Source organism: Humulus lupulus, chromosome 1 (genome assembly GCF_963169125.1).
Source record: "Humulus lupulus chromosome 1, drHumLupu1.1, whole genome shotgun sequence".
In the NCBI taxonomy this organism is placed as follows: domain Eukaryota; kingdom Viridiplantae; phylum Streptophyta; class Magnoliopsida; order Rosales; family Cannabaceae; genus Humulus; species Humulus lupulus.
In genome coordinates this window covers 11011847-11021508 of record NC_084793.1, presented here as the reverse complement: position 1 = coordinate 11021508, position 9662 = coordinate 11011847, and the positions used below count along the sequence as shown (strand labels likewise).

General features: G+C 30.7%; 3 protein-coding genes across 4 annotated transcripts; all 3 read left to right on the top strand.

The window, feature by feature from the left end:
* The first annotated feature begins 2063 nt into the window (after positions 1–2063).
* On the top strand, positions 2064–3566 carry LOC133778967 (uncharacterized). The gene has a single exon (XM_062218992.1). The coding sequence runs from the start codon at positions 2064–2066 to the stop codon at positions 3564–3566; it is 1503 nt and encodes a 500-aa protein (XP_062074976.1).
* Positions 3567–5427: 1861 nt separating this feature from the next.
* On the top strand, positions 5428–6970 carry LOC133814143 (uncharacterized). Of its 2 annotated transcripts, XM_062247163.1 has the most exons (5): positions 5428–5918; positions 6000–6170; positions 6248–6352; positions 6436–6604; positions 6692–6970. In XM_062247163.1, exons 2-5 carry the CDS (start codon positions 6145–6147, stop codon positions 6782–6784), a joined length of 393 nt encoding a protein of 130 aa, XP_062103147.1. In that variant the 5' UTR covers positions 5428–5918; positions 6000–6144; the 3' UTR covers positions 6785–6970. The 2 variants fall into 2 exon arrangements, 1 of the variants encoding a protein (XP_062103147.1); XR_009884779.1 differs by lacking the exon at positions 6248–6352.
* Positions 6971–7584: 614 nt separating this feature from the next.
* On the top strand, positions 7585–9281 carry LOC133778906 (uncharacterized). The gene is made up of 2 exons (XM_062218938.1): positions 7585–8456; positions 8534–9281. Exons 1-2 carry the CDS (start codon positions 7585–7587, stop codon positions 9279–9281), a joined length of 1620 nt encoding a protein of 539 aa, XP_062074922.1.
* Positions 9282–9662: the final 381 nt, after the last annotated feature.

Sequence of the window (9662 nt, the reverse complement as noted above, 5' to 3'; positions counted from 1 at the left end):
TGGCGGTGTATCAATGACTGATATATGATATATTATAATTCTTTTAAGTTGATAATTAATCGATTCACATTTATGGTGTGAAACTGGTCATTTTTTTTAAATATCTAACATAAATATATTAATAATTTTCTGATCACAATTTTTCTTGATGAACGTCTAACTTAATAAGTCTGTTATATATTTAAGTTATATGTATCTTAAAATTAAACAATTTTTAAATAGTTGAGAAAGTTTAATTTTTAAATAGTTGAAAGATTCATAAATATCTAAATAACAAACATTATCTAATCCCTCAAATATAGTTGCAAATATGGAGAGAAAATATATGTTGGTATTTTTATTCCAACAAAAATTATATTATATATTTAATGTTTCTAGACTTAAATTTAAAATACAAATAGATATTTTTTAGAGAAATATAATTTTTTGTTACATGATTACCTTTAAAATAATCATTAAGATCTTTGTAACACTATATATATGTAAATAGATTTAGTTTAGTTAGAATTAGATTTATTTATTTTTTTAATTACAATAATAAACTAATGTTACGATTTTTCCTCTAAATGAACGTTATAGTTTTTTTTTATAAAAAAAGTGTTGCCATTTAGCTAATCAAAAGATAAAAAAAAAAAAGGCACGTATTTATTGTTTCCATTATTATAGCCATATCTTCTTCTTCTTTATTATATACAATGAATGCTTTGTAACTGATTTCTTCTCTGCTATAGAAGCTCTAACTTGCTAAACTCAGGTAAACTCTACAAACTAATCTATATTTTTCTAACATAAAAAATCTACATATATTTAAAAAAGCAATCAATTTCTTCATGTCATATTTTATTTATGTTTAAAGTTTAATTTTAGGTTTCTTGCTGATTGTTGAAATTGAATGGTTTCAAAAGTTACTATATCATCAATTTCAACAAAAATTGCTCTACTTTTATTCTCTAAACTCTTGCGTGATAAAGATTTGGGTCATTAACAATCTTCCATTTATTCAAAAATCACATTTTGGCAGGTAATTTTATTCGATTTTATATGATTGTCAAATTTAATAAATGTTTCAAAATATATATTTATAATCAAATCATATTCTAATTGTGTTTTACAATTTAATTTTCTTATCTAGCACGGAGGTTGTCATAAGAAGGATTGAGTTGTGGTCGTGAACTTCTTGCATTTATAGTTCACAATATCTTCACTAAGGTATGAATGTATCGAAGCAAAAGAATAAATGTTAGTTTAGACTTAATTTTTATTTTAAATATCAGTAATAGTTCAATTTAATTATCATGCCATATACATTAAATTAATGCTTATCTGATATTTTATTCCTTCACCACAAGTCTCTCCTAGTAATATCAATTTTTTTAGATCAATTAATTTAGATATGAAAACCATGGTAATATTTATATATGTTTTGGCTTTGATGCTTATCTTCCTAGAGGTGGCTACTGCCTTTGATGTAGTCCCAGACAAACTTTGTTAGTATAATATATATATACATTTATTTATCACAAACACGTTTGTTTTAAAAATTGGGTTCTTTGTGTGAATTTTGATCAATAATTAGATCGTCAGGTAGTATCAAGTGTTTTCTTTGAAACTAATTAAATAATGATCCAATATACGTATATAGACAAAATTCTATATATAAATATATATATATATTAGTAGAAATATCTTAATATATATATACCTGTGTGTGTGGGGTATTTAAATAATCTTTGCTAGAACATAAATAACACGTAGTTTATAAGAGTGCATCAAACTTTATGAACTATTGAAAACAAGTTGTAGCAGTAATAATAGTTTAATATCTAAATTAAACTAATGAAAACAGATTATGTTATGATATGAAAGGATTATGAATTAATTTAGATCAATTATACTAGTTGAAAACCATATCATTAAAATCATTTGTTGAACTATTTTAATAGTTTAAATAACTATATCGTGGGCTACATATGTTTGAGTTATAGATTTTAATTATTTTATATTAGAATTGAATATGTTATTGATGTTGTACATTATTTTTTTTAGTAGAAAATTTAAAGAATATGGATAGAATGTCAATTCGAGATAGAACTGCTGAAGACTATGTAAATGGAGTTGAAACTTTTTTAAATTTTGCAATCGAAAATGCTCCTCCGGATAGTGACGGCTTAATCTCATGTCCATGCAAGAAGTGTGTTAACTTTAAGAAAATGTCTCTTGCTGATGTAAGAGGACATTTATTTTTTAATGGGATAAATCCAAACTATAAAGAATGGAGTAGGCATGGGGAATACGTACCTAGTCAGACTCCACATTCTCGTAAGAATGTTCGATATTCAAATGAGAATGAAATTGATGATTACCCTTTAGAAATGGTGGAAGATGCATTTGATAATGATTTTCTAGAACGTCCTGATGAATTTGCCAAAATTTTAGAGGATGCAGAGAAACCAATCTATCCTGGTTCCAAATTCTCAAAACTTTCTACATTAGTAAAGTTGTATAATATGAAGGCACGACATGGATGGAGTGATGTTGGTTTTTCTGATTTGATTGCTTTTTTCAAAGAAGTCATGCCGGAAGAAAATGAAATTCCAATATCTTTGTACGAGGCAAAGAAAACCTTATCAACATTGGGAATGGAGTATGAAAAAATACATGCATGTTCAAATGATTGTATTTTATATTGTAAGGAATTTGCTGAAGCAAGTAATTGTCCGGTGTGTAAGCGTTCAAGATGGAAATTGAAAAACAATTCTAAAGAGGTACGAAGTTGTAAGCGTTTGTTTAGAAACTATAATCACGCTAAAAACTTGATTTGGCATGAGGAAGGCAGGATAAAAGATGGTAAACTACGACATGTGGCTGATTCACCAGCATGGAGAATCGTTGATGATAAATGGGAGAAAATAAAAAAGGATCCTAGAAACCTTCGGCTAGGCCTTTCTGCCGATGGCATAAACCCACATAGTTCTCTTAGTAGTTCATATAGTTGTTGGCCAATCGTTCTCGTTGTTTATAATCTTCCTCCATTATTGGTTATGAAAAGAAGATATACAATGCTCACTCTATTGATATCAGGACCTAGACAACCTGGAAATGATATAGACGTATTCTTGGCTCCATTAATTGATGATTTAAAAATATTGTGGAATGGAGTAGAAGGTTGTTATGATAGGTACAAGGACGAGTATTTTACATTAAGAGCGGTCCTATTATTTACTATCAATGACTATCCGACTCTATGTAATTTGGCTGGATGCACTGGCAAAGGCTATAAAGGGTGTGTAGTATGTGGTGACCATACCTATTCGAGATGGTTGTACAAATCTAAGAAAGCATGTTATATGGGGCACAGACGATATCTCAAACTTAATCATCCTTATCGCAAATACAAAAAATCTTTTGATGGTCAAGAAGTGCTTGACTTGCCTCCTGAACCATTGAGTGGAGAGCTCATATTTGAAAAAGTTCAAGACATCAATATTCAATTTGGAAAACCAGATGGAGAAAAAAAGGAAATCACTAAACACTACTACAATCTGGACATCAGTCATCGGCCATGAGATGTCGGTTCTGCTTAAACTGACTTACCACATGTTCATAAGTCGGTTTACACATAACCGACTTATCATGTATAACAAAGGTAAGCATGGGAGGTCAGTTACGCAGGAACCGACCTACCATGTTGACATGGTAGGTCGGTTCACATTGAACCGACCTCCCATGCTTGAAGATGTCATAGTAAGTCGGTTCTTGCAAAACTGACCTGCCATGTTAATCATGGAGGTCAGTTCTGTGTGGACCGACTTACTATGTCCTACATTTCTAACATGGTATGTCAGTACTATATGAACTGACTTATCATGTCACATTTTTATTTATTTTAAATTATTTGAATTTTTAAATACAATAATTTATTTAGTAGTGTATGAAATAAATGTAAAAATTTTATATTTTTCAATCTACATTATAATGTTTTGAAATATAAATAGATGAATTAAATTAATCAATTATTTATAATATAAAAAAATAATTATATTTTATAATGAAAAAATATTTTAATTGAATAGTATATATAATTTAAAATAAAAAAAACTTTATAAATATTTTAATGTATTTAATTAATATTTTTTTAAATGACATGGAATGTCGGTTGTGTAGGAACTGACTTTTCATGTGACATGGTAAGTCGGTTCTATGGACTGACCTATCATGTCATTATAAAAATATATTGTTAAAGATAGTCTAAGTTGTTTTTGTATTATTTGAATTTTAAAATATATTACTTTATTAAACAATACATATATATAATTGATTTGTGAATGTAATAAGTATAAAAAATATATACTTATTAATATTACATATATTATAATTTTTGAAATATTAATTAATTAATTATTCAGAATTAAAAAAAAATTAATTTAGTTGTTAATAAGAAAATATTTTAATTTATAAATGACATATTTATAAATATTTGAAAAAAAATAAACTAAATAAGTTAGAGATTTATAATTTTAAAACAAAATATCAACATATTAAACTTATATATTTGTTAATTTTAACATCATAAGTCGGTTCTAGAACAGACATATCATGCTGCATCATAAGTCAATTGCTAATGCACTGACTTACCATGTTAAAATTATATATTTTTAATTTTAATAGCATAAGTCGGTTTTAGAAATGACTTATGATGCTACATCATATGTCGGTTGGTATTAGACACATACCATGTTAAAATTAGGGTGAAAAAAAAAAGCACAAATAAAATTAAGTATCTCGCGCTCTTCTTCTTCTTCACTGTACACCCCCGCGAAAAAAATTTCTTCTCGTCTTCTTCATTCCGCCAGCAACCCAAACTGCAGCGACTCTCCCTCCTCAACTCCGGTCACTCAGCTTCACCAGCATACCGTTCGGCAACAGCCCCTTCCGTTGTTCACCAGCGGTCTCCGGTCGTGGCAGCATCTCTCACTGCGTTGTTCACCAGCGGTCTCCGGTCAGGTCGGTCTCTTTTTCTATCACTCCATATTTATTCATATATATATATATCAAAATTGATGTTCGTATTTGTTCCGTAATTAGTTTTTTAGAGTAATAATGAAATAAGTGTTTCTCTGTTATATCGAGATTGTGAGAAACATATATTGACTGGGGCACACTTTGGTGCTGAGAATATGACCATCAAGGTGGATTACAAAAAGGGGGCTTCTATGGATGTCAGTGATGCTGAGGAATAAGTTTTTTATTTTTAGGTTATCTTGTTAGCCACAGTTATCCTTTGCCTTGATTTTTTTTGTTTTCATTTTTGGGAAAAGATTTATATCTGAAACTCGATTTACAAATGTAAGAAAATTTTGTATTCTGATATAATTAGCCCACTTATTAATTCTGTCATACTCTCTCTTTCTAAAGCCGTTAGAAAATACAACAGATCCTTCCAGAGTTCATTGTCCCTGTAGAAAATGTTCAAATTTGAAAAAATTAGACATAATGGAGATAAAAAGTCATCTATACTTTAACGGAATGGACCAAACATATGTCAAGTGGATTTGGCATGGTGAAGAATATGACTCTAACAATAATGTTCCCAATGAAAGAAAGCAATTTGATCAAGTGTTTGATGACCCTATAGAGATGGTGAGAGATGCAGATGAACGTTTTGTTGATAAGCCTGAAGAATTTTTGAAATTTTTAGAAGGTGTAGAGAAACTAATATTCTCGGGGGCACCTTTGTCAAAATTGGTTGTTTTAGTAAAACTATACAACGTGAAAGCTGGTAGTGGTTGGAGTGACACAATTACGATGGATTTTGAGATATTCGGCCATGAGAATGATTTATATATCTCACAAGAAGATATAGTCCATGTTGGCTTAATGGAAGAGATTGGAGCATCATGTGTATCGTTATATATCAGGTATCAAAGATTTTTAAAATAATTATAAGTTTGTTCATAACTTATTTTATAAATTTAACAGAGATATATTTTTTTATATAGGATTTTATACTTCCAATTAGTGAAAAGAGAGATCAGTCACTTTTTTCGTTTTGTTGAGCCAATTTGGTTATCAAATGTTGGATCCACTGAAGAAGAACGAGTTGAATGGGTATCAAAGCGTATGCTTGATTCAAATCTGGGTTAGATGTGGTTGTTGCCATATCATAAGGGGTAAGTTTTTTACTTTTAGTATTTTGTTAGTGAATATATATAATATTAATAATGAAATATTTTTGTGTTTTTGTTAGAAAGCATTGGATGCTTATAATAATTGATTTTGATCACCAATTGTGCTATTTCCTGGATTCTCTTCACAATTTTCCACCAGATGAAATCAAATCTCTCATTTCTCAGTAAAAATCTAACCAATTAACTGCATACTCTTTAATTCATTTAAAATTAACAACATCTAAATGTTTATGTTATTATTATTTAGTGTCTTTCAACATTTACGCACAAATAATGCAAAAACTAAGGAAGTCGCGTGGAGAACAGTTAAGTGTCCTCGTCAACCATTACAATCAGTACAATGTGGGTTCTATGTTATGAGGATGATGAAGGACTTCGTGACAAATGAGTTTTCAATGCGATGGCTAACTAGTAATGTAAGTGAAAATATTCATTATTAAAGTTCTAGCTTTACCTTAAGATTAAATATATTAATTCAACTCATGCAATGAATTTTGTTTTAGTGTGGCGGGAAGAACTATTACACAAAGGATGAGATGAATGAAGTACGTGAAGAATGGGCACAATGCGTCATGGATTTGATGAGTACTACATAGGTCTACTCACTTTTGTTAACTTAGACTTTTAATGAGATATACTTACAATGTTAACTTAGACTTTCTTGAAGATATACAAACTTTTGTTGCCTAACTATAGTTTACAATGCTTATGTGAGTCATTTTGTAATTAACTTAAGACTCTTTATTTTAGATACTTAGTTCAAATTCTAGTATTTTATATTATTGTGATATATGTTTTGTTTTGTTCAGTTTGTTTGTATAAAAAAACATGATTTGTTTTGGGCATAATACATTTTTTAAGAGAAAAAAAACACCATAAGTCGGTTCTACTAAAACTGACAATAGATGTCTACACCATAAGTCGCCTGTGAACCGACATATCATGTTTTACACCAGAGGTCGGTGTACAACCGACCTACCATGTCTTACACTAGAGGTCGGTTTGCAACCGACATCTCATGTCTTACACCAGATGTCGGTTTTCCACCGACGTACCATGTCTTACACCAGATGTCGGTTTGGCGTCAACTAACCTACCATGTTTTTACATCATAAGTCACTGCATGGGAAGTCAGTTCCCAATCGACTTATGAACATTCAGATGTCAGTTTTTACCGACTTATCATGTAATTTTTGTAGTAGTGAAAGTTGGCAAGGGTAGAGGACAACAAAATGACAAAGAGAGAGGAAAACGCAAGCGCAAAACGAAAGAGAAAAACACGGAGAAAGGCAAAGTGATAAATGATGACTTGAATTCATCATCTTGGAAAAAAAAGTCCATCTTTTTTTACTTAGAGTATTGGAAGACTTTACTTGTCCGACATAATCTTGATGTAATGCATATTGAGAAGAATGTTTGTGATAGTATAGTTGGGACACTTCTCAATATTCCAGGAAAAACAAAAGATACTCTTGCTGGTCGTTTAGACTTAAAAGAAATGGGAGTGAAATCTGAATTACATCCTAAAGTTGGTGATAATAAGCGTACTTATTTACCACCTGCATGTTTTACATTAAGTAAGGATGAGAAACGTCACTTTTGTGAAACATTGGCCAATATCAAAGTTCCAGATGGGTATTCTTCTAACATACGCAATTTAGTTTCAATGAAAGACTTGAGATTGATTGGATTGAAATCCCATGATTGCCATGCTTTAATGCAACAATTATTACCAATTGCCATAAGATCAGTTTCGCAAAAGCATGTAAGATATGCAGTAACAAGGATGTGTTTTTTCTTTAATGCTATTTGTGCTAAAACTGTGGATCCATCAAAGTTGGACAAATTGCAAGATGAAATAGGGAAAACATTATGCATGTTTGAGAGATATTTTCCTCCAACATTTTTTGATATCATGATCCATTTAACAGTGCACCTTGTGCAAGAAGTGAAACTTTGTGGACCAGTTTACTTGCGTTGGATGTATCCTTTTGAAAGATATATGAAGATATTAAAGGGATACGTTAGAAATCGTTATCGTCCAGAGGCAAGCATTGTGGAGAGCTATATAGCTAAAGAATCTGTTGAGTTTTGCTCAGAATATATTGCAAATGCAGAAACCATTGGAATTCCAAAACCTCGCCAAAATCCAAAAGGTGAAAGTAAAGGTATATCTAGCGGTCGTCTTGAGAATGCTAATGAAAAATACTTAGAACTAGCACATCGAAATGTACTAGAAAATACAACTGGGGTACAACCATATATCGAGTGAGTTATCTAATATTTTACTAATATTTTTATGTACTTAATTATATATGCTCATTTTTTCATGTCTTTCAATGAAGTGAGAATTTATCATGGTTGACTCAACAATATCCTTCAAGAAGAGAAAAATGGATTCGCGATGAACACCACAAAACATTCAAGAGTTGGTTTCAAGAAAAAGTTCATCTAGACATAAAAGATCCTTCAAAAAATGTGTCAATGAACTTAATATGGATTTCAGAGGGGCCTTCACACATGGTTGTTAAGCACGATGGGTATATAATCAATGGCCAACGCTTCAATACTAAAGCGCTTGATGATAAGAGAGTAACCCAAAATAGTGGCGTAAGTATCATAGCTAGTATTGCACAATTTTCTAGTGCCAAGGATAAAAATCCGGTCTATTCAGACATGACATTTTATGGCATTATTGATGAAATATGGGAGTTTAATTATCATTCATTTAAAATTCCTGTGTTTAAATGTAATTGGGTTGAAAGTAACAATGGAGTTAAAGTTGATGAATTAAGCTTCACACTAGTTGATCTAAAGAGATTGGGCTATAAGAGTGAACCATTTATTTTGGGAACTCAAGCTAAACAAGTATTTTATGTTGAAGATCCGCTTGATTCTAGATGGTCTATAGTTTTATCGACCCAACCGAGAAACTTTAGTCAAGAAGATCAAAGTGACAATCATGTACTAGAAGAACTTAATAATTTTACAAATGAACTAGCAGACATCGTAAATTTTGATGATGCGGAAGTATCAGCAGGTTCATATGCACGTCAAGATGTTGAAGGAGTATGGGTTGACCAAATAGTATGAGGTTTCACATCTTAACATACATACACTTCAATATTTCTTTAGTGTTTTATTGATTTTTTAATATTTCTTGAAAATTAACAAATAATTAATTTGTCAATTTCAGGTTAAATGTCTAATCACGAAGAGGATCCCGAGCAAGCGTACAATAATGATCCTAAATCAAAAAAAATAAAGAGAAAACGAGGGAGCACCCAAGGAAAATATACATTGAAAATGAAATCTAAAGGGGTTCAAGAAAAGGTGAAATACAATAGAAGATCACAGCCTATAGGCAAAGAAGCAACACGATACTCTACTTATTTAGGAGCTTTGGCACGCAACGGATGGATTCCTATTAATCTTCCAGATTGGCATCATGCAGATGAAGTTAAGCTGGACATG

Bases quoted from the DNA above. Each gene is read 5' to 3' on its own strand.
- LOC133814143 (XM_062247163.1), top strand. From the start codon at position 6,145: ATGTGGTTGTTGCCATATCATAAGGG. The intron at 6,353-6,435 runs GTAAAAATCTAA...ATTATTATTTAG, and splicing joins ATCAAATCTCTCATTTCTCA to TGTCTTTCAACATTTACGCA. The intron at 6,605-6,691 runs GTAAGTGAAAAT...ATTTTGTTTTAG, and splicing joins TGCGATGGCTAACTAGTAAT to TGTGGCGGGAAGAACTATTA.
- LOC133778906 (XM_062218938.1), top strand. From the start codon at position 7,585: ATGCATATTGAGAAGAATGTTTGTGATAGTATAGTTGGGACACTTCTC. The intron at 8,457-8,533 runs GTGAGTTATCTA...CTTTCAATGAAG, and splicing joins GGGGTACAACCATATATCGA to TGAGAATTTATCATGGTTGA.
- LOC133778967 (XM_062218992.1), top strand. From the start codon at position 2,064: ATGGATAGAATGTCAATTCGAGATAGAACTGCTGAAGACTATGTAAAT.